The sequence below is a fragment of the Taudactylus pleione genome, unplaced genomic scaffold (genome assembly GCF_031769625.1).
Source record: "Taudactylus pleione unplaced genomic scaffold, aTauple2 ptg000484l, whole genome shotgun sequence".
NCBI lineage: Eukaryota > Metazoa > Chordata > Amphibia > Anura > Myobatrachidae > Taudactylus > Taudactylus pleione.
Window position 1 is genome coordinate 2,437,654 of NW_028284886.1, and position 23,704 is coordinate 2,461,357.

A 23,704-nucleotide genomic window follows, 5' to 3' on the forward strand; every position below is an offset into this window, starting at 1 on the left:
TGTTAGGGTTCTTGTTCATGTTAATGAAGAACCTTGTTTTCTTCTCTCTGTCTTGTTCTGTACTCCTGGTTCTGTCCTTGAGGCTTTGGGGTTTATTTACAAATCGTCGCAAAGTAAAACCCGGGGCTTCTGATCGTGTTTATACACTATATTTAAAGGGCAATGCTTTTGCTGGCCCTATCTTGCTAGCAAAAGCATTGCCCTTTTAAATATCAGGCATAAACACTTTCAGAAGCGCCGGGTTTTACAACAAATAAACCACGTTTGTTAGAATAATACAGTCCCTGCCGGCCTATGGAGGTGTAGGAGGTTCAGCCTTTGTTGGGAAATATAAAGTGCCCAAGCTCCTGTACTATTACCCCTGTGTCTCTGATTGGACTTGGGATTTTCACACTTACTGTAAATCCTATATTTAATTTTCTCTTCCCTTGTAGTACAATTGCTCTGTGTAGTAACATCTAAGGGCGCATATCCACTACACAATATGCTGCTTAACGACATTGAGCACACACTGACCGATCTATCGTTCAGAGCCGGCAGCCATCCTCTTCTCCAAACCTGCACAAAGTGACGATATCGTTAGGTTGGGCAGCAGGTTTGGGCGATGAGCCACGTCGTCAACGACCAGCGGCATATCCACTGGACGATATCGTAATCGTTCATTGTTTCGTCTAGTGGATACGCGGCATAAGATGTCAGGTGAGGAAGCTTGAGGATTAAAGTGTCACATATCTGTATAACCCAGACATTAACCAGATTATCACGGCCAGTACCTATTTAATATAGAATAATGGGATGAAAACACAGCGCTTCACTTTTGCAGCCAAAGGGTGACAGTGGATAATTCCTAAAAATATCCAAATAACATATATACAAAACAAAAAGATCACCCAGGTGCAGATAGGATATACTGTAATTATATAGTGTCTATTAAAATAGTCTCTGACAGAATAAAATTACAAGTCCAAAGTCCAATACTAAATCCAAAGTTGATTAGGGTGAGGGTGTATTTTCATGAACTTCCAACACAGGTACAGTAGTAGAATGGTCTTCACACTTCCATATACCACATCAGGTCATATAAAAAGAGAAGGGAGAGAGACTATCATATTGTAGTACCTTTTAATGGAATATTAAATATAAAACAAAGTAAATGAACATCCACAGGATAATTTAAAATTCAAGGCGTACCAGATGGTGTTGGTGTACAGAGCACACCTAAAGTCACTTGTATAGCACTTCCTGGGAACAGGATTCCGTGGTATGCTCAGCACACTCTGGTGTCTCTGAAACGTTCCCACCTCCTGGATTGCAGCCTTGTAGCAGTGTTACCAACGCGTTTCAACTCCAAATGTGAGTCTTTATCAAGGTGGACACCTTGATAAAGACTCACATTTGGAGTTCAAACGATTTAGTATTGGGCTTTGGACTTGTAATTTTATTCTGTCAAAGACTATTTTAATAGACACTATATAATTACAGTATATCCTATCTGCGCCTGGGTGATCTTTTTGTTTAGTACCTATTTAATGTTAATAGATTTTTGGAACTAAAGATGGCCATACGGAATCTGTATGATTTACCGCTTTACCCGTGCCTGGCGGTTGGAATCCCGACAGTGGCATCCCAGCAGAGGAGGAAATCAGAATCGTCCAAGGTAAGTATTCTCTAACCTAATTCTACCACCTAAACCTCCCTTAGGGGCGCCTAACCCTAACCTTCCCCCCCAGTGCCTAACCTTAATCCCCCCTCTGAGTTCCTAAACCTAACCCCGTCCTTCCCTGCCACCTACATCTAAGTCCCCCGGCGGGGTGCCTAAGCCCCCCCTGGGGGTGCCTAACGCTAATCCCCCCCCTTCCCCTAGCCTAAACCTAACCTCCCGGAGGGGGTGCCTAACCCTAAGTCCCCCCCGGGAACCCTAAACCTAACCCACCCCCCCACGGCTATCCGCGCCTGGTGTCCCTTCGATCGGTATGCCGGGCGCCGGACGCCCGGCGTTGATAAAATGACAGGCGTCTATAACTAGACGCCTGTCATTTAACCCTCGCTGGGATTAAGCAGTCGGGAAGCCGGCTGTCGGGATTAGGTCCGCCGGCTTCCCGACTGCATACCGGCCATACACCAGACCAACTTTCCTCCAATCATCCAACTAGTTGGTTGGTTGGAATGAAAATCCGGTAATACGACAATCAGCCATTTGCTCCTAAACACCGGAAAACGGGCGAAAGCTGTGATTCAGACAAGTTATGCCGGGAAGGTAAACTATAAAAAAGATGTATTGCTTTTTTTATATTTTGTGAAAGTCTTGCAAGTTAGATGAACCTAATTTTTCTGTATGAGTTTATTTACTGTACAGACATGTGGCAAGTTCATAGTTTACGGTCTTCAGTTTCTCAAATGATTTTGGTTTTCTTTTGTTTCTGTTTAAAGCATCTTTCGTCGGCCGTATTTTACATCTCGCTTCCTACATGCACTGCTTGCCCCCAGAGTGGTGAGTATACGAACACAAAAATAGGATTTTGGTACTTACCGATAAATCCCTTTCTCCGATTCCACAGGGGACACTGGAGTTCAAGACAGTGGGGTATAGACGGTGGTAGAGCAGAGCCTGGCACTTTAAATAATCTAGAAGTGTGACTGGCTCCTCCCCCTCTATGCCCCATCAGCCCCAGTTTAAGAACTGAGCCCGAGAGGAGACGGAGGACAACAGAAAAATTAGGAAAAGGAAAAGACCACAGAACGGAACAAGACCGACTGAAGGAGAACAAAGGAACCCATTGCAGGGAAACCATGCAGTCACACAACCATAGAAGGAACCAAACAAAACAGCAAGTACGCAGCGCTGGGCGGGCGTCCAGTGTCCCCTGTGGAATCGGAGAAAGGGATTTATCGGTAAGTACCAAAATCCTATTTTCTCCTTCATCCACTAGGGGACACTGGAGTTCAAGACAGTGGGGACGTCCCAAAGCCAACCTCCTGGGTGGGAAGCGCGGAGAACTTGCTGACCCCTTGGCCAAACCAAAACAGGGACCGCAAAGAACCATAGGCCCAGCGGAAGCTGAGGATTAAGTGTCGTAGAGCACAGGAGACAAACACCACTCCTTGCTAAACAGTCATAGAAACTTCCATAACGTACAGGTTAAGTCAAAAGGAACAAAACGGCTGGCGAGAGAACAAAGACAGTTGAGAAACGTCAGAACCAGTTATCTCAACTGAAATAGACCAAACCGGACCGTTGGCAGCCGAGAGCCCCAACAAGAATCCATAGAAGGGCCGTAAACAAGAACAAACTCGAGAAACCGTACTAGAGGCTATACAGGAAGCTGCAACAGGTGCAGACAGCAGAATCCCAGCACAGCTGGACATAAATCGTATATACAGAAGTATAACAATATCAATATACAGAGCTAAACTTGTCCACAGACTCCAAACAGAGTATGCAGGGAGTCAAAAGACTAGACCGAACAGTCGCCCTGAACCCTCCTTGAGGTCCAACTACAACAAAGTTGTTAACCAGCGGAAGGGTTAGGCCATAGAAGTCTCCAAAGAGTGGAGATCCCACTGGGCCTGAGTCGAAATAGAGATTATTGAGACTACAAGACCCTTCAGAGGGTCAGACAGCAGTACATCCCATACTGAAAACAGGGATAAAACAGCAACTGAAAAGCTGCCGCTAAAAAGAAAACAACTTCCAACATGATGGAAGTGCCTAGTCAGTACCAACTGCTGGCCCGAACCCTACCAGTAAAAGAGCACGAATGCAACAGTCAACCAGGGAGAGCTACCAAGATAGGGAAGCATCCAGTCAGCAAGGCTAGAGCACTAGGACAACCATGAAAGTACCCGTCAGGTACCTGTCAGTGTGATCAAATATCAACAGATATAGAACAGAAAGCCCAACCAGGCCCCCTGCGTGGAACATAGTGACTGTTACACATCTATGTAAAGATGTGCACTAGCCCATAGGTGCGCTTCGGTCCATAACCCCAACAGATTCTAGTAGATAGTGTCACTAATCCAATGTTGTAACGATGCACCCACACACCAGGAAAACTCTAAAGTGTAGAGCCAACTGATTAAAAGAGTGGATGGCTGCTAGGACAGCAGCTAGGGTGCATTAGGGAGAATAACACTATGTATTTCAGGTTGCATGAAAAATGAGCCTCTTCCTAGGCATCAGTGAGGTATGCTCTTACCTTTGAGCGACCAGAATCCCTCTGGACGCTATGTAGAATGTCACTGACCTTTACCAACACACAGCAACCTGCCACGTTAGGAATAGAGAGTAGCTTCAGTGGGCCAAGACCAATGCTCTACAGCACGGACATCCATCTGGAGATGTGCAGCATAAAATACTGTGGAAACTAGCAAAATGTTAGTGGAGACAAGAAAGTCGTAGAACAGGACTCTATACTTGAGCCTGTTCCATAAGGGATGTGTATCTGTATAGTCGTGTTAGACCATACATATACCCCTAAAATGGTCCGCTAGTGTAAGTCCTTACATAAATATGTATAATGGTGAAGTGCGTATTATGCCCACCAATCTAATACCACCCAGGCATTCGATCCTGGGACCCTTCTGTTACTGGTGTACTCGCCTTATCAGGTGAGCCATTTTATCTCCAGATGAACCCGTTTTTGAAGTGGGAATCAAAAAGACGACCTCAATGCTGTGAGGCAGTAATACCACCGCACTAGCCGCGCATCACTAACTTCCTCTTGTATGAGCCACCGAATGGAGCACAGAAGATATAAATCTATATAGATGCACATATGCATACCCTCTAACGTGAGCACAGAATGAAAAAAGGTTTTAAGAGCAGCCTATAATGTAGTATATGGTTTTCACATATATGCATGGGAAGAGTACTGCTCCTCTCAAAGGTAAGCCAATGTGAGGCATAAGCCTGGGGAAGGGACCCAAAAAAAAATAAAGAGCTAACCCTGAGTGAAGGGTATGCTATAACCATAAGTTCTGGCCACAGCACCAGAACAGTGGCTAATACTATACTAGCTAGTATACCATGAGATAGCTCAGACTTTAGATGAAGCTAGGCACCCTTTGTGATAGATGCGGTGAGGCAGTTCCAAGGGGAAGTCTGACAGGGGGTAATAGCAGGCGCTGCAATTGGCAGGACTGTGTCTCGTCAGCACAGCGCTACTAGCCGGGATGTGCACCAGCTGAATAACTGGCCCCTCTCAGAACCTCATAACGCGGTGTTATAGTTCAAAAATAAAAGGGGATTGGGCTAGTTCCCATTCTGCTAGCAAACCAGCCATCATTATACTCCTATCATCCAGTGACAGGCATCCCTACCGTTTGCGCTGAAGGACTCCCAGCGTGGGATGTGGAGGGGATAGGAGACCACGCTAAAGCACTCCCTGCTGCAGGTAGTGCCTAAGCTATACTACCTGCGTGCAGGAGATGACAGTAATATTTCTAAATAAGAACATGAGCAATAATTAAGAGCCGCCTTAACGCTGAGCCACAGACGCTTTACAAATGGCACCGCTGAAATGGCGGGCTTAACAGTGACCGCTAGCGGCATGTCACTGAGCCCAGCTAACGTCCACTGCTCCTGCTAATCAGGAGCAGTGGTCATACTTACGGACTGCTGCGGCCGGGATGCTGGGCTGAGGGGGCGGCGTGGAACCCGGACACATGCCGGTGTTAGCAGTGGCGGGTCCTCGCAGGGTCAGATGACTCCATTATGTGTGCCCCCTCCTTAGGGTCACCGGACACAGGCTGCAGTAGCCGTGTGGTGCCCTTCCCGGCGGCTCTCACGTAGCAGGCAGACTGCCACAGTAAGCAGCCTGCCTGTCCTCAGTGCTTGTCTAATAACTAAAAATATATATGAGAAAGGCTGGAGACAGCCTGATGTGCGACCGGCTCTCTCGGGCACATTCTAAAAACTGGGGCTGATGGGGCATAGAGGGGGAGGAGCCAGTCACACTTCTAGATTATTTAAAGTGCCAGGCTCTGCTCTACCACCGTCTATACCCCACTGTCTTGAACTCCAGTGTCCCCTAGTGGATGAAGGAGAAATCCAGTTTATAGCCGTGTTAGCGCCAGATTGGAGTCTGCATGTAAATTACAATTAGGATATGTGCACACATTCTGCCTCCCGATAGGAGAGACACCCATACAATGGGCATGACCGTCTTTTCAAAGTGCATGATGACATAGAGATAGTGGAACGTTCACTACATGCCTCCCTCCCTCTTCTGTTATCCACCTTGCAATGGTTAACGATCCCTATGTGAATTTCTGTCTCCGATCTGTCCATCTGCAAAAACTGAACATGGGGACTGATGCACCTGCAGGTCCGTACATATTTCTTTCCTGATGAAGTGATTCAGAATAGAGCGACACAGAAACAGGGCGGGTGGTGGCTATATTGTTTCCTGCAGTAATAATGTTATTAAATTGAATGTGTCTGAATTAGTCGCCTTATGTCAGGGCTGCTTACTTGTATCTTTCAGCTCCCAGAGGTTCCAGACTCACACATGTTACTTATTGACGCTCTGAAAAGGTGAGAGCGACTTGTTAAATGGATGGGAAGCTGCTACGTTTTATAATCAAATGCATAAGAAAGTACCACATTCATACTTTGCTCATACTATAGCTGCATCTACTGAGCAAACACATCGTGCCCCAGGGCGGGGTGTCCTGGGGCACGACAGCTGGCTTCCCGACTGCTTAATCCCAGCGAGGGACTGGCGCCCGGCATCCCGATCGAAGGGATGCCGAGTGCGGACAGCTGCGGTGGGGGAGGATTAGGTTAGGGGCCTCTGGGGGGACTTAGGGTTAGGCACCCCCCCCCCCCCCGGGAGGTTAGGGCTAGGCTAGGGGGAGGGAGGTTAGGCACCTCCCTGGGGGACTAATGTTTAGGTGGCAGGGAAGGGGGGGCTAGCTTTAGGCACTTAGAGGGGTGATTAGGGTTAGGCACTTAGAGGGGAAGGTTAGGGATTAGGGTTAGGCACTAGGGGGGAAGGTTAGGGTTAGGCACCCCGCCGGGGGACTTATGTTTAGGCAGCGGGGAAGGGGGGGGTTAGGTTTAGGCACTTAGAGGGGGGGATTAGGGTTAGGCACTTGGGGAGGTTAGGGACCCCTAAGGGAAGGTTAGGGGGTAGAATAGGTTAGTGAATACTTACCTGGGGACGATAAGGATTTTCATCCTTGTCGGGCTGCCGCTGTCCGGATTTGAACCGCCGGGCATGTGTCCGGCAGTAAATCATACCAATTCCATCCTGGGCCTCCCCTTTGTTCAGAATGGACCGTCATAGAGATGTTGTATGGCCTACACAGTGTTTCCCAAACCCGGTCCACAGTCCAGGTATTAAGGATATCCATGCAAGAGTACAGGTGGATTCATTATTACTTCATACAGTTTGATTTACCCACCTGTGCTGAAGCAGGGATATCCCTAATGTCTGGACTCTGAGTGGGCAGGAGGACATGGCTGGGGAAACAGTGGTCTAGGACATTATCAGGACAGGCTGTATTAGTCCACCACCACCTGGTGCTGTGGAGTAATAATTCATTGCTTTGTATTTATATGTGTATATTACCCTCACATGTGTGACTTAAGATCTTTGTAACGCAGTATAAATGTGAATAACAGGAGGATGGAGAAATTTATTATAGATTTCTACTTCAGGGTCCATAGGGGGTCCACAGGGTTGACCTTGGGGTATAGCTGGATCTGGATCCACGGGCACCACGCAGTTAAAGCTTTGCTGCTCCCAGGATGCACTTGGGTCCGTCCTCCTCTATACCCCGCCCCGGCCACAGGCACCTCAGTTTTAGTTGGTGCCCGGCCGGAGTCGGGTCACCCTGTCGCAGTGGGGCTGCAGGAGCAGCCCCTAAGCTTTATTTTAAAAGAGAAATTTTTTATTTTTTTTCTTCTTTTTTTACACTTTTAGAGCGGCAGCATCAGACTGTCCTTTAGGACGTCCACGCTGCCGCTCCTTCTCCCCGCTGGCGCCACGACGCCAGTACAGCTCTGGGGATCGCGGCGGGACCCCAGAGCCTGTACTAGCCGGGCTCTGGGGACTCCCTTGACTGCTGCCGGACGCGACGGGGATCAGGTAAGCCGCGGGTCGCCGCGTGCGGCGGCCCGCGGATACTTCAATGCAGTCAGGAGCCTCCGGTCTCTGGGGACAGACCGGAGGCGCTAGCGGCGGCGGCGGGCTCCCCCTCAATTGAGGAATACCCCGCGTGTCCGCTAGACCACCAGGGTATCAGGCTGGTAGCGGGACCGGCAACCCGGGGGTTAATTGCTAGCCAGGGGAGGCAGCCTTCCCTGTCTAGCGGCTCCTCCCCTCAGCTCAGCGCGCCTTTCAACAAGCAGTCTGGCGTCGCTGAGCTGCTCTTATCTTACGGCCACTCCTCCTCTGAGGTCTCCGGCGGCCATCTTTACTGGCACATCGCAGACTCCCAGGCGGTATCAAGTGGACCGGTCCCCCTGTGTACCTCTCCCCTGCTAAAGGACAGTGTACACAGCGCTATAGCCCTCCCAGACACTGAATCTGGGCGGTTGATTGTAGCGGAAGGTGCAGTGAGTATAACTTTTCTGCATTGTATGTGACTATTGCTAGTGCTGCCTGTCTGTGACTTATTCTCCTTACTGTCAGCTTATAACTATCCCTTTCCTTCTCCTACGGCCCGGCAGGTGTGTGGGGGAAGGGCGTTTTTCTGAGACCCTCACATATATAAAACACGTATTTGTGGGGTCAGTCACATACTGTTGTGTGCTACACAGTACCATATCTGGGCTGTTGTTTCGCATACTGGTGAGTGCGCGGGTGTTAAAACCGTAATTCCTCTGGTGATACCTATTTCTTGTGTATTTACGGTATCATGTCGGATGAGGAGACTGAGCGCTCTGTGGCTCCTGTGCTATTTTCCTGCAGACGCTGTGCTGCTGGAGTTGATGGGGAGGACTTATCTCAGGATGGTCTGTGCGGGCGGTGCCAGCTGGTACCGGGCCCCTCCAACCCCCCTGTATCACAGGACCCTCCTTGGGCGATGTTTTCACAGGTGCTGGCGTCTATTGCGGACCGCTTATCGGTCCCATCAGCGGTCCCTTCTAGGGCGTTACCGCAGCCCACCATCCCCCATTCCCCGAGGGTTCCACAAATGTTGCGGTCTTCCCCCGGGGCCCAGACTGTGGGTCCTTACTCGGGACTGCCTGTGTATGTGCAGTCTTCCCCAGGGACGTGTCAGTCTGTAGTGCCTTTGCAGAGTGTTGCTCCGACGGCTCCTCCGCCTTGGGTGGATGTTCTATCCAGCTCCGTACAGAGTCTGGCGGCTTCATCCTCGGCGTTTCAGTCTATGTTGCAAGGTGATGTGCCACCAAGGGTGTCTAAACGTCCGGTTGTGAGTTCACTAGCTGCGCAGTTGTCGGACTCGGAAGTGTCCTCAGATGATGGAGAAATCCATGAGGACTCTGACTCTGATGTCATGGGGCAGGAGGTGGAAGCTAAGTCCTCCATTAATGTTCCAGCCTTAGTTAGGGCGGTGCGGGCTATCCTACATGTTGAGGATGATGCGCCGGCTCCTAGGTCGAAGTTTCCTAATTTTAAAAAGGCCAAGGTGACCTCAACTGTGTTCCCCCTGTCTGATCAATTATCGGATCATATGGCGGCGGCCTGGCAATTACCTAGTAAGAGGTTCCATCCACAGAAGAGGTTGGCGGCGAACTATCCTTTTCCTGAAGCTCATTGCAGGAAATGGGAAACTCCGCCGGCGGTGGATTCCCACGTTACCCGCTTGATCAAAAGCGCGACGTTGCCATTGCCGTCTATCTCCTCTTTGAAGGATCCCACGGACAGGAAGGTGGAGACTTGTTTAAAGTCCATTTATTCTCTTTCCGGGGCGGTGGCTCGCCCGTCCATGGCTATCTCCTGGGTGGCTAAAGCCATTGAGGCATGGGCCAATGCCTTGGAGGATACCTTTCCTGATGAGGCTCCGGATATCCAGAGAGCGTTAGTGGGACAGATGAGGGATGCAGCTTCCTATATTGGGGAAGCGTCTTTGGATGCCAGCCTGCTCACTTCTAGGGTGTCGGCTGCAGCGGTATCTGCTCGGCGCTCCCTGTGGCTGAGGTCCTGGAGGGCTGATGCAGATTCAAAAAAGGGTCTGGAGGCCTTGCCTTTTAATGGTGATTTACTATTTGGTCCGGATTTGGACAGAATAGTGGATACTTTGGCTAAGTCCAAGTCGGCTTTTCTCCCTTCGGCCTCTGCGCCGGCTAAAGTGAGGAGCTCTGCCTTTCGGTCCTTTCGGGTTCAGGGTAAGGCCAAGGGCCAGTCCTTCCCGAGACATTCGGCGACCAAGGCCGCACCCAAGCCCAAGAAGCAGGCATGGAGTGCTCGGCGCCCTTCTTCCAAGCAGGAGGATAAGCCTGCTGCCTGATGGGACGGGCCTCTCTCTGGGGGACCCCAGAGTGGGAGGCCGACTTCTCCAATTCGCCCAGTGTTGGCACAATACCACCACGGATGCCTGGGTTCGAGAAGTAGTCTCTCAGGGGTACGCCCTGTCTTTTCGGTTCAGGCCGCCCCACCAGTTTTTCTGTACGAGTCCTTCTCTGGACAAGACCAAAGCTGGTCAGATTCAGGTAGCTATAGAATCCTTGCTACAAGCAGGGGTCATTGTTCCCGTTCCGCAGTCTCAGCGCGGGACGGGGTACTATTCTACTCTGTTTCTGGTACAGAAACCCAATGGTTCTCATCGCCCTATCCTGAATTTGAAGTCTCTGAACAGATACCTCAGAGTTCCCAGGTTCAGGATGGAAACGTTACGTTCCATCATTCTGGCGATGGAACCCGGGGATTATATGGTCTCCCTCGATATCCAGGACGCCTATCTCCATGTGCCCATAGCACCGGCACATCAGCGGTATCTGAGGTTTGCTATCCTGAACCATCACTACCAATTTCGGGCGTTGCCTTTTGGCCTTTCCACGGCTCCGAGGGTGTTCACCAAGGTGATGGCGGTTATGGCTGCCCACCTTCGGGGTCAGGGTCTACGTCTGTTGCCGTACCTGGACGATCTTCTGCTGCTGGCGAGCTCCCCGGAGGTGCTTCTTCGACATCTCCACCTGACCATTGCTTGTCTTCAAGCACACGGGTGGTTGATAAACTGGAAGAAGTCCTCCCTGATTCCATCACAGCGGATGGTTCATTTGGGAGCCCTGCTGGATTCTCGTCAGCAGCGGATTTTCCTGACTCCAGAGAAGGTCTCCTCCCTGCAGCTGCGGATACACAGTTGCCTGAGCAGTTGCCGCCTGTCGGTCCATTCAGCTATGAGAGTTCTGGGGTCCATGGTGTCGACATTCGACATGGTGGAATTTGCCCAGTTCCATTCCCGGCCCCTGCAGGGGCTGATTCTATCGGAATGGAACGGGTTACCTCACCGGATCCGCTCTCAGATGCTGGTGTTGTCCGCGGAGGTTCGGCAGTCTTTGGCTTGGTGGCTTCAGACGGTGCATCTGGTCGAGGGGCGCCCCTTTTGGATCCCGGACTGGGTCCTGCTCACGACGGATGCCAGTCTTCGGGGTTGGGGGGCAGTGACCGGCTCATTATCGCTTCAGGGTCGTTGGTCCGCGGAAGAAGCACTTCTCCCCATCAACATCCTGGAACTGCGGGCTGTGTACAGGGCCCTGCAGTCGTCCGGCCCCGCTCTTCACGGAAGGGCGGTTCAGGTGCAGTCCGACAACGCCACCACGGTGGCGTACATCAACCACCAAGGGGGAACTCGCAGTCGGGCAGCAATGTCGGAGGTGTCTCGCATTCTTGCTTGGGCGGAGTGTCACGTTCCAGCGATCTCGGCAGTCTTCATTCCCGGAGTCCTCAATTGGGAGGCGGACTTCCTCAGCCGTCACGATGTGCATCCCGGGGAATGGTCGCTTCACCCAGAGGTGTTTCAGCTACTCGTGGACAGGTGGGGGCTGCCGGAGCTGGACTTGATGGCCTCCCGTCACAATCACAAGTTGCCTGTTTACGGGTCAAGGACAAGAGACGCAGGCGCCTGTCTGGTAGACGCTCTGTCGGTGAAATGGACGTTTCACCTGGCGTATCTGTTTCCTCCGATATCCTTACTTCCTCTGGTTCTGCGGAAATTCAAGCAGGACGGCGGCACGCTCGTGCTGGTGGCTCCGGCGTGGCCCAGACGTCCTTGGTACTCCGATCTGAGGTGCCTCTCCATCGACGCTCCGTACCTTCTTCCTCAGCGTCGGGACCTGTTGTCTCAGGGGCCCTGCCTTTACCCGGATCTGGGTCGGTTGTCTTTGACGGCGTGGCTCTTGAGACAGCCGTCTTGAGGTCTAGGGGTTTCTCCAGTTCAGTGATTGGTACCATGCTTAGGGCACGCAAGCCTGCCTCCGCGCGGATTTACCACAGGGTGTGGCGCACTTATTTTCAATGGTGTGAATCCAGAAACTGTGATCCGCAGGTGTTCCGGGTTTCCAGAATCTTGGAATTTCTTCAATCGGGTTTGGACCTCGGCTTACGCCTGGCCTCTCTGAAGGTTCATGTGTCTGCTTTGTCCGTGTGGTTTCAGCGACGGATTGCTACACTGCCAGATGTTTACACCTTTTTCCAAGGTGTTCTCAGGATCCAGCCTCCCTTCGTGCCTCCGGTGGCTCCGTGGGACTTGACGGTGGTACTGAGGGTCTTGCAGGGTCCTCCTTTTGAGCCGCTTGAGTCGGTGGAGCTCAAGTGGCTGACGTTTAAGACCATTTTTCTCCTGGCAATTGCTTCGGCCAGGAGGGTTTCAGAATTGGGGGCGCTTTCCTGTCGCCCTCCTTTTCTGATTTTTCACCAGGACAGGGCAGTGCTCCGCACGCGTCCTGAGTTTTTGCCCAAAGTGGTTTCAAAGTTCCACATTAATCAGGAACTTGTTGTGCCAGCTTTTCAGTCACCTGATCTTTCGGCTGGTGAGGCTTCCTTGGATGTGGTCCGGGCACTTAGAATCTATGTGGACCGGACTGCTTCGGTTAGGAAGTCGGATTCTTTGTTTGTCCTCTTTGGTTTTCACAAGAGGGGTTGGCCTGCCAACAAGCAAACGATAGCCCGTTGGCTTTGTTCAGTCATTTGTGAGGCTTATGCGCAGGAGGGTTTACCTGTGCCAGCCTCTGTTAAGGCTCATTCCACTCGTTCTGTGGGTCCCTCTTGGGCTGCTAGACGTGGCGCCTCCGCTGTTCAGCTGTGTAAGGCGGCTACTTGGTCTTCAATTCAGACGTTTTTGAGGTTTTATGCGTTTGACACCTTCGCCTCTCAGGATGCATCCTTTGGGCGCCGGGTACTCCTTTCAGCACAGGAGCGTCCCCGCCCTTAGTTGAACTGCTTTGGGACATCCCCAAGGTCAACCCTGTGGACCCCCTATGGACCCTGAAGTAGAAAACAAGAGATATGGTAAGAACTTACCTTTGTTATCTCTGTTTCTACGAAGTCCATAGGGTCCACAGGGCGCCCGCCCTGACGCACCTGGCTTCAAATGGGCTGTGTGGCTGGTCACCGGTTTTCCGTCTCCCATTTCTGTGAGTATGGTTTCTTGTGTGTTCCAGTCTTCCTTCTCTCTGTTTAGTCTCCTCCTCCGGCCTTAGCTGCTTACCAACTGAGGTGCCTGTGGCCGGGGCGGGGTATAGAGGAGGACGGACCCAAGTGCATCCTGGGAGCAGCAAAGCTTTAACTGCGTGGTGCCCGTGGATCCAGATCCAGCTATACCCCAAGGTCAACCCTGTGGACCCTATGGACTTCGTAGAAACAGAGATAACAAAGGTAAGTTCTTACCATATCTCTTGTTTTCATGGGATGTTCAGGATTATGTACATATTAATAGTATGGGAACAAAATAACCCTATGGACGTTACATTTCCTGTTGCTTGCATTGCTTATATTTATGCACCTTTTAATGATATAGCACTAATATATAATGCAGCCCTATAAAGAGGGTGTTTGCTCAGTCACATCGGTTTTTGCATCTGTTTTGCTACAGAGCCGATAAGATTCCCACAGCTCTGCTGAATGCTTATCTAGATGCTTGTGAGCTGGAGAAACACCGGAAGCTGGAAGGTGAGATTATGTTAATGTATTTGTGAAGTGATGACTTTGTATGGTAATCAGGGTATAACTGGGGTGTTTAGTAATGATGATAGTGTTACATTCACAAGAAGTGGACTGTATGGAAGTTTCAGGTCTGTCGGCGCTTCCGGTAAAAAGTGCCACTCTTTTCTGAGAGGGCCGAGATCGGAACCCTTTGAGAATGAAGGCCTTGTTTCAGATTTGGAAGGAAAGCTAAAAATAGGAGTTACCTTGCTCCTGGAACAAACCATGGTACAATTCAGGGGGGCAAATACATTTATTTGCATGCAGGGTAAATACTGTCTGCTTTTAGCATGTAGCTGGTCTGGTGAGAAGATAGAAATACACAGGAACGTCTTCCTCTGAAACGTCGGCTTCCATGATATCCTGAAAGTTAAGAGCCTGTTGCATGACCCACACTGAAGTGTCTCCACCTCACTCTCCAGAGGGATCCTTGTCCGTTTATAAGGTATCCTCAAAATCCTCAACCACTTCAAGAGGAAACTCGAGTTTCACCATTACTAGGAGTGGAGTGACAAATGCAGTTCTCTGCTGTTTATGCAGCCAAACTGTACAGACGGACTCTAAAATCCTTGGTACAGACTAGGTACCCTTTACCATGCACTGATTTTGCCAAGCATTGTGCCCAAGGTCCTCCAAGGGGCTGTTTAGCCGCCGGTTCAAATCCTGACACGAGAAGCCCGACAGCAGAAGATCCCGACGCCGGCTGATAAGTACCCTAACCCCCCCAACCCTCCCTTAGGGGTGCCTAACTCTCAAACTCCCAGGGTAGTGCCTAAACCTAACTCTCCCCTGGGGGTGCCTAAACTTATCCCCCCTTCCCGCACTCTAAACCTAACTCTCCTGGTGGGGTGCCTAACCCTAACCTTCCCCTCCCAAAACCTAACCCTGCTACACTCCCTAAACCTAGCCCCGAACCCCCCTCGTGGCTAACGCTAAGGATGCCCTAGACTTATATCCTCGTCCGGGCTGTCCTTCGGCATTCTGGCGTCGGGAGTCAGATAGGCGTCAGTATTTTGACGCCCATCTGAAGTCCCCCATCGGGCTTCTCGCATCGGGATATAGACCGGCGGCATTTAGTTCACCGGTCTATAAACTGCATCCCCACCAGTGGCGTCACTGCTGTACCGAAGACTCCTGGCCAAAAGTATTTGAATGAAAGAGAAAATCCCTGGTTTACCAGGTTTCAGCCTGTCCCGAGGGGAACTAGCAAAGGGTATTCTCACAACAGACTGAAACAAAGATTTAGCTGAGGGTGGTTCTGCTAGGTCAGTTGTGCAAACCATGGACATGTGTGTCCCTCAGCCTTGCATGCTGTACATAGGGCATGCTGGACTCTTCATTAGTCAATTTAGCTTGACATTTTGAACCAGTAAAACCATAACGGATGACGCCCCAGCACATAGAAAGAAAGAGTGAACCTACAATGATAGAGCAGGATACCCACCGATAACTCGAAGGATGAAGGCATGCAGAAGCAAATGTCTATTCTATTACTTTCACACAGAGAGAGCTGCAGATTTTAGGGGATTGCGTCTGTGAGTAACAAGGAGGGGGTGCTGGTGTCAGTGGATTAGCACCCTCCCCGAGGCACAGTCCTATCCATTGCATTGGTATAGACTCTGTATGTTAACGGTGTGCATGGACCTCGGTTACAGGGTTCTTACTGGGACTATAATCTCCTCTCTCAGTGATTTCTGTGCCACAGTTCCCAATAGCACCACAGCTCGGGTCCATAGTCACTACCTGCGATGGCAGTGACTGGCTTTTCACTGGTGACAATGCCTTGTAGGGGACAGGTTTAGGAGGCAGTTGGAAGTACTGGAATGGCACCTCCTTAGCCAGCTCCTGGGATGGTATATCTGTATGTATGCTGCCAATTGCTGCAGTGGTTGAAACGTTAAAGAGAAACTTAAAAATGTAAACATAAAAAAAATAACCAATGCCCACTAGAGGCACCATAGGGCAGAATCACCCTACTCCTGTGGGCTGAGCCACCTGCGGGCATATAGAAGTAGAGGAATGTCAGATATAGTGCAGGTCTTGAATTAAGTGGCAAACTCCTTGTTGGGGGTTTTTGGGTCTGATGGACATGCTGTGGCCGTTTAGGAGCACGGTCAGCCCATTCTGAGTGAGTTTAAGCTTACTCAGATGATGACGACTGCGACCATCGTGACCGATGGTCGCCATGGTAATCTGATGCTGCATCTTTGGAAGCAGCTCTCGGATCTGCGATGCTGTCAGCAGGCGTCTTTTGTCTCCAGCAGCATTCAAATATTACATTGTTGCTGCGTCCAAAGACGCAGGAACGATGAGGATAGCGTACAACTCTACATCAGGCCCTGTATCCCTAAGGTCCAGTTTCCTTTCAAATATATCATTATTTAATTAAACATAATTGTGTATTGGATGGCATGGCTGAGGCTCAGTCCGTCTTGGGGGTGAAACATAAAGCAGTGTTTGTTTGACTGTCTCTACAGCCTTGGTGTCAGTGCTCTGCCGGGGATCAGCGCGGCCTTACCTCCTCGCCGGCTTCCTTTGATCTCCCGGGCGGTCGGGCAGCTGGCGCGGCGGCTGAGAGGACGCTGAGCATTCTCCCCGTGCGTAGGGGACTGCGGGCGGTCCGGTGTCTGGACTCGGGGTTCCCGGCATGGGCGCCGCCATGTCAGTCGGCCCATGTGACTGTACTTCTGGCCTGGGATAGGTGAGCGTCAGCTGATCGCTGTGCACCTATCAAAGGGTTCTGTGGGGTATATAGCCTGCTTCCACCTTTCTGCAAACTGCCTGAACAACGGATGTCTCCTAGTCCCTAGTTGAGTTCCGGTCCAGGTTCCTGGCGTTCTATTTCCTCTACAGTGTGTTCCATCTCTGCCTGTGTGCCAAGACGTTACTGTGATCCCTGTGCAACAGTGAGTTACCATCTGCCTGTGTGTTAAACATGTCTCTAGTGAACTTCTTGCAAAAGTGTATTACCATCTGCCTGTGTGCTAAACGTGTCTCTAGTGAACCTTGTGCAACAGTGAATTACCATCTGCCTGTGTGCTAAAACGTGTCTCTAGTGAACCGTGTGCAACAGTGAATTACCATCTGCCTGTGTGCTAAACGTGTCTCTAGTGAACTTTGTGCAACAGTGAATTACCATCTGCCTGTGTGCTAAAACGTGTCTCTAGTGAACCTTGTGAAACAGTGAATTACCATCTGCCTGTGTGCTAAACGTGTCTCTAGTGAACTTCATGCAACAGTGTATTACCATCTGCCTGTGTGCTAAACGTGTCTCTAGTGAACTTCATGCAATAGTGTATTACCATCTGCCTGTGTGCTAAACAAGTCTCTAGTGAACCAGGTGCAACAGTTAAATTACCATCTGCCTGTGTGCTAAACGAGCCTCTAGTGAACTTCATACAACAGTGAATTACCATATCTGCCTGTGTGTTAAACGTGTCACTAGTGAACTTTGTGCTACAGTATTGCCAGACTTCTTTACATTGTTTGTGGATCACTCCACAGTGCCTTAAACCTTAGGCATCTCTTATTAGGGCCACGGTTATTTGTGTCTCCAATTCCCACTGAGCTCGGGTACCTGGTCAAAGGACCGCGACCTGCTCACAGGGTGCAGCTAAGCCCAAATCCCGATTGGAGGGGTCACTGGCGAACACCATCCTGTGGGTTAGACTCCGCACCATTGCCCAGGTCTCGTCAACACTCGAGAGCTGTGGATGAGGAGAACATATATCCAGGCCCCTCGCCTTCGTTTCCTCCCGCAACCCGGACCCATAGTTTCCACTCCCCCAGCGCCAAGCGTGACACTTGGAGAAGGGAATGCTAAGTATAAGTGCATGCCTCGCGCGCAGATATAAGGAACGGCATGAGAGTCATCCTAGATCAGTGATGGGCATCCCTCCAAGCCCTCACCTGCGTCCCCCAGCTCCTTTCTGCTTGTTGTCATATTTGTTTGTTATAGCTTGTAAGGCTTATTTAAATGTCCTGCTGTTATCTTATTGGGAAGTAGTTTATAGGCCGACGGACTAAAGGCCACCGGTCTATATCCCAACAGCAGAAGCCCGACAAGGGACTTAAGATCGGTGTCGAAATACTGATGCCTATCTTAATCCCGATGCCAGACCGATCGAGGTAAGTGCGGCCGTCCTTAGCTCACAGCTGCGGGGGGGGGGGCTTTAGGTTTAGTCACTCCCGGGGGGGACTTAGGGTTAGGCTAGGGGAAGGGGTAGTTAGGTGCCACTGGGGGGATGTTAGGGCTAGGCAGCCACCGGGAGGGTTAGGTTTAGAGTGCGGGGTTAGGGTTAGGGGATTTAGGGTTAGCCACCAATTCGGGAGTTTTAGAGTAAGGCACCCCTAAGGGAGGGTTAAGGGGGGAGAAGGGTAGAGTTAGGGTACTTACATGCTCCACCGATATTCTCCTCTGTCGGGCTTCCGGTGTCAGCATTTCATACCCAACTCATCTTATTATAGATAGGTGTTTCTTTAATTGATCAAATGTATTTCTGTAAATAACCAATGATATTAACAGTAACGTGCAGCCCTTTGGAAGGTTAGAGGTCAAAGTGAATAAGGTTGCCTTGTCCTGGATATTGCTGTATACTGACTTCTTAGTCGTGCCCTTGTTTCCGTGTCCTGGCCTGGCGAGTGCTCGCGATGTGTGAGAATATATGATGTAATAAGAAAGCTGACGGGGGAATGAGGTATAGAACAGTATGTGGCATAATTCTCATGCCTATTCCCTAGCCGCTATGGGCTCTGTGACCTAAAGATGCACAATGTAAATATAATGTTTCACTGGGTTTGACACCTAATGCTCATGAATGCTATCCATTAGGAAATGAGAAGATGGATGTGTCTATGAATGAGGAACCCATGGCGAGATTGCAATCCGCACTGTGGGAACTGAGGTCCTTCGTCACAGATGCAAAAGGATATGATGGTACGAAATAATTTCTAAATATCACTATTCAGAGTCTTCCATCAACAGAACCACATTCCTAAACACAGGACAGTGATCGGCTGGCTTCTGATAGCACAACACGTAACGAACAGATGAATGACACCAGGCTAAACACCATTATCTTCCCGTCTTGTGAGAACTTTGTTTACATCTATGTGTAATAAATTGTTCTCCGCTCAGAGGTCTCCTCTCAAGTGGCTGTGATCTCCGACAGACTGGCGTCAGTAATGGGGAGCAGCGATGGAGATGCGTTTCCGGTGACGTCAGAGTCTCTCTTCTCTGAAACTGCAGAAAAGCTGGAGCCACAGGAACTGACGGTGATTCTGAATTTTTCAATACAGGTTTAGAACACCTCATTATTCTGCCATTTACTTTGCATCCTATAATGAAGTTTTTTTTTTATTTTTTTATCCAGGTTGCTGATTTGCTTCTCACATCCTTTTGCCAGTGTATAATGGCGGCCTCCAGTACCAATCAGCCTGACCGGTAATCATCTCGCACTTTGCTGCCGTTCTGTAGTGGCCTGTATGTGTGCTAGCGTAATACATGTGGCTGGTTTCTCTCCCACAGGCAGGGACCCTGGCCCACCTTGTATGTGAAGATGCTGTGTGGGCACCGCAGGACCCTTTTTGTAGTGCTCAGCAGAACCCTACAGCTGTTGCGTCACCAGGTGTGTTTCCTTAGCCGTAGAGATTTCGGAAAAGACAACTTGACCTATTAGTATTCAGAAGAAGAAGACTATTTTCTTTCCCATCATATGATCCTGGTGGGTTTTTTTTAGGCTCCGCATCTGAAAGACCCCCACGTGGTTGGACTTGCCGCTTTCGCCGTACATTTACACGAGTGTCGGACATCACTTGCGTCTCTTAGCACCAATGTCCAGTCTCTGGAGAAGTTCTGGGTAATATTACTCAGCCCTCGGTGCTTAGATTCCGTCTGTGTAGTTCTCAGGTGAGATCTCACAATTGCTTGGGGCTTTGAGATTGATTGGCAGGTTACATGTGCTCCATAATTTTCCCTGATAGCTGTTACGGAATATAATGGTAGATACAGATGAGTACGTACCACACGAGTCCCTGCTTTACCTCTTCATATTCTTCTGTTCTTCAGGTTCTGTACAGTGGCCATTTCCTACGCCTGCGCCAGGTTTATGTTGCTTTCTCCAGGGGCCTCCTCTGACTTCATTCCTCCGCTCTTCCTGCGTAAGGTAATTCTTTTTTCCTTACACAAATCCTCTAGAAATAAATTCGATGTCTAGGTAGAGTTTTGTCGAAATAGAACATTTCTAAAACCAGTAGCTCTGTAATAACTATTAGATAGAGCTAAAGAATTTTTACTTTTATTTAACTTGGTTACTGGGTTCAATTCTATAATGATGGCATACGTATTGGGGATGCCCTTAACCACTTAGCTGGCTAATATGTTTTCCAAATAATGCTTTGGAAATTGTTTTTTTTTTATGATTGAATTTGGTCAAGAACATCTATTTTAAACTTATCCAACACAATTTTATTTTTATAGATTTAGAAAAAAAAAAATTGACAGGCGATATATCGGAATAACAAACATCGGACCATTGCGACTTTACATTTCTCCTCTATACAGCTGACGTGTATACACTGGAGTAGCTGAGGGCTAGTTCTTTTACATTTCCCCGGCGGTTGCTTCTCTCTGTACCCGCATGGTGGACTGTACTGCCGGGCGGGTTCCGGTCTATAGATAGACAGTAAAAAGGTCGACAGTGTCTAGATAGACACCAGATGTTAGACAGTCAATTGGTCGACTATTACAAAAGGTTGACATGAAAATGGTCAACACATGATTTATTTATTTTGTTAGAGTTAGGCACTTACCGGAGGATTAGTGTTAGGCACTTACCCCAATGGTTAGGGTTTAGGTACCAGGAGGGAGGGTTAGGGTTAGGCACTTACTGGAGGGTTAGGCACTAGAAGGGATGGTTAGGGTCAGGCACCTACCCCGACTGTTAGGGTTAGGCACCAGGAAGGGAGGGTTAGGGTCAGGCATCAAGGGGAGGGTTAGAGTTAGGGTGAAGTTTAGGGCTTTTTACTGTCTATCTGTTAATCCACACCCCTACCGGGCTGCCCAATTCGCAGTGATTGGCAGCATAGCAGATAATGAGGGAGGGTACAGGGATGCAGAGGGGCCAGGAGGTCCCTCTGCCGCTGGCGACTGCTGGAAGATTATCTTCCGGCATCCACCCAGTGTGCGTTTCTGACTGACATACAGCGCACAGCTTGGCGTGGTCGCAAGTGATGCGACCACATTAGGCAAGTAGTTAAAGTTGTTTGGAACTGCAGGTGTGTAGATTAATTAGTACTTTGTAAAACCCTCCCTTACTTTTGATTAAAGAGATTCTCCATACAAACCTGTGCTGTTACCTTCATAATATCAGATAAGAGTTATCTAGATGACTTTGTGGTTCAATTACATTTTCTATCATTTTACCAAAAGCCATGGGGACCGCCTGCTTGTTATGCAGCTAGAATGGCGCTAAACACATGGTCCCTCTCATTTGCATACATGAGTCCTGAAGTGTTTGTCTTCCCGGCTCCCAGCTGCAGCACCTTTCTCCCAGATTGATCCTGGAAACCAGAGAAGAGGTGATGACAGAGGAGGAGATGGATACTCCGCATCTTTTCCGTTCATTGCACCTTCCTTCGGCCGGCTGGAAAGAAGCAGCGATCACCCTGTGGCGTCAGAGTCGCTTGCAGCAACTGCTGAGACAGCAACCCTTCCAGGTTAGGCTTGAAGTATGTAGTAATGACAAAGCAAATATATAGTGGCTTTTATTGGAGAGTCATTAAAGCCGCACTATTAAAGGGCCCTTATCCTCAGTGTGCTCCGCAGTGCAGCTAATTTATCTGGGGTTCCTAATCTCCTTTACAGCCCTGGATGATAACAGGCGGTAGCTTGTACCAATCACAAACCCTCATTGTAAAAGTGTCATAGAAAATAGATTTGCCGATTTACATGTTATTGATCTGGCACAGCCTTGGAAAACATGGTGCTCCGACTAGTGGGAGAAGTGGGCACCTTCATAAAATCTGTTACCGAGATGGCAGTGCAGCTTTTTTAACGTGGTTGTGCCAAGATGTTATTGATCGAGCTAAGTAGATAGGGGAAAACAGAGAGATAGTTAGCATGTCATTATTACAAAACACAGTAACACACCAGTAAAAGATTACACTGCGGTATTAAGTAGGATTTTATGAACCTAAACCTTTTCATACCAATGTTCTGTTTTAGTTTTCCTTGTCTGATTGGCTGCTGTGGGAGATGGCTCTCAGTCCTGAGAGAGACCCTCTGAGTGACACGGAGAGGTGAGCCCATATCTGTTTTAATCTTTAGCAATTGTTGTAAACCTTTCTTACAATGTGGTTTTACTATGCAGACAGGAATACCAACGCTGGGCTATCAACTACTGCTTTCTGCCAGAGTTCTCTGCTGCTGCTGATGGATGTGGCAGCGATTTGGAGAGGGCCTGTTCCGTGGTCGTTGATGCTGTGCTACAGTTCTGCTGCAAGTAAGAATTTCACCTGGTATCACTATCATCAACCATCAGTTTCTACAGCAGACACAATTTAGTAACTAGCATCTTACATATAAGTGCAAATGTAATGCAGTAATATCTTCTTTCAGAACTGAGCTTAGCTTTGGCAATCCACCTGGCAGTCACACAGGCATTGCAGATATCCTTTGCCGATTACAGGTAAGTCATTAAACTGACAAATACAAACGTTTCTAGCACTTAATCTGCTTATGACTTCCAATTGCTAAAGGAGTCTGGTACAGAGATCTTGTCTTTTTCTTCAGTAGGGAGACACAGATTGTGGATAAGGCTTCATTTTCCAAGTGTCCTAAACAAAAAATATCATCCCCTCTGCCTGTATTTCTCCTGTTTGTATACTCCTGCTAATCTCATATGTTTCTTTTCCAATTCTTAGGAGTTAGTCTGTGACATGATGATGAGTCCATCGCGTTCGGGCAAGGTCAGCTGCCTTAGTTTCCTGTTGAAAGTGTTTTATCGGAAGTTAGAATCCTCGTCTAACATCATGGACACAAGTGCCCGACTTAGAACGCAAGGTGACCTTGCAACGTGTTACAGGTATGATTTTACCTTTAATGGAAAGGTTACAATTTGCAGAAAATAGCAAGACACATTTTGCTTCTGTTTGGTGGTCTGAAAATTCACGCTCCTGCAATTTACTTTTCTGTGTTGGGTAATTTATGAACTAGAAGAAGACAGCAGCTTATTGGTATACATAATCAATCTGAAATGAGGTCTATGCTACACATTACGGAACCTCACATTAGTCTACTATATAAAAGCGAAAATGTGTCCTTCTGTCTTTCTATACAAATCCACAGTTTACAATCCAAGATTGTGAAATTTTACATACGAGCGTTTAAAACGCGTCCAAGGCAACTAAAAAAATTTGAAATTTAAATTAATTACTGTTCATTTTTAATTAATTTAAAAACACAATTTTCTCCTTCATCCACTAGGGGACACTGGAGTTCAAGACAGTGGGGTATAGACGGTGGTAGAGTAGAGCCTGGCACCTTAAATAATTTAGAAGTGTGATTGGCTCCTCCCCCTCTATGCCCCATC

The 23,704-nt window shown here is 48.9% G+C and overlaps 1 protein-coding gene across 3 annotated transcripts in view; it reads left to right on the forward strand.

The window, feature by feature from the left end:
• FANCA (FA complementation group A) overlaps positions 1-23,704 on the forward strand; it is a 157,119-nt gene that overhangs the window by 69,170 nt on the left and 64,245 nt on the right. For all 3 annotated transcript variants that reach the window (XM_088449420.1, XM_088449419.1, XM_088449421.1), the window contains 14 exons: positions 2,431-2,491; positions 6,486-6,535; positions 14,005-14,081; positions 18,946-19,050; positions 19,252-19,388; positions 19,487-19,557; positions 19,642-19,741; positions 19,853-20,022; positions 20,182-20,278; positions 21,648-21,830; positions 22,339-22,412; positions 22,484-22,615; positions 22,732-22,801; positions 23,037-23,197. In XM_088449420.1, the coding sequence (XP_088305546.1) occupies positions 2,431-2,491; positions 6,486-6,535; positions 14,005-14,081; positions 18,946-19,050; positions 19,252-19,388; positions 19,487-19,557; positions 19,642-19,741; positions 19,853-20,022; positions 20,182-20,278; positions 21,648-21,830; positions 22,339-22,412; positions 22,484-22,615; positions 22,732-22,801; positions 23,037-23,197 (1,488 nt within the window). The remainder of the gene's footprint in view (positions 1-2,430; positions 2,492-6,485; positions 6,536-14,004; positions 14,082-18,945; positions 19,051-19,251; positions 19,389-19,486; positions 19,558-19,641; positions 19,742-19,852; positions 20,023-20,181; positions 20,279-21,647; positions 21,831-22,338; positions 22,413-22,483; positions 22,616-22,731; positions 22,802-23,036; positions 23,198-23,704) is intronic.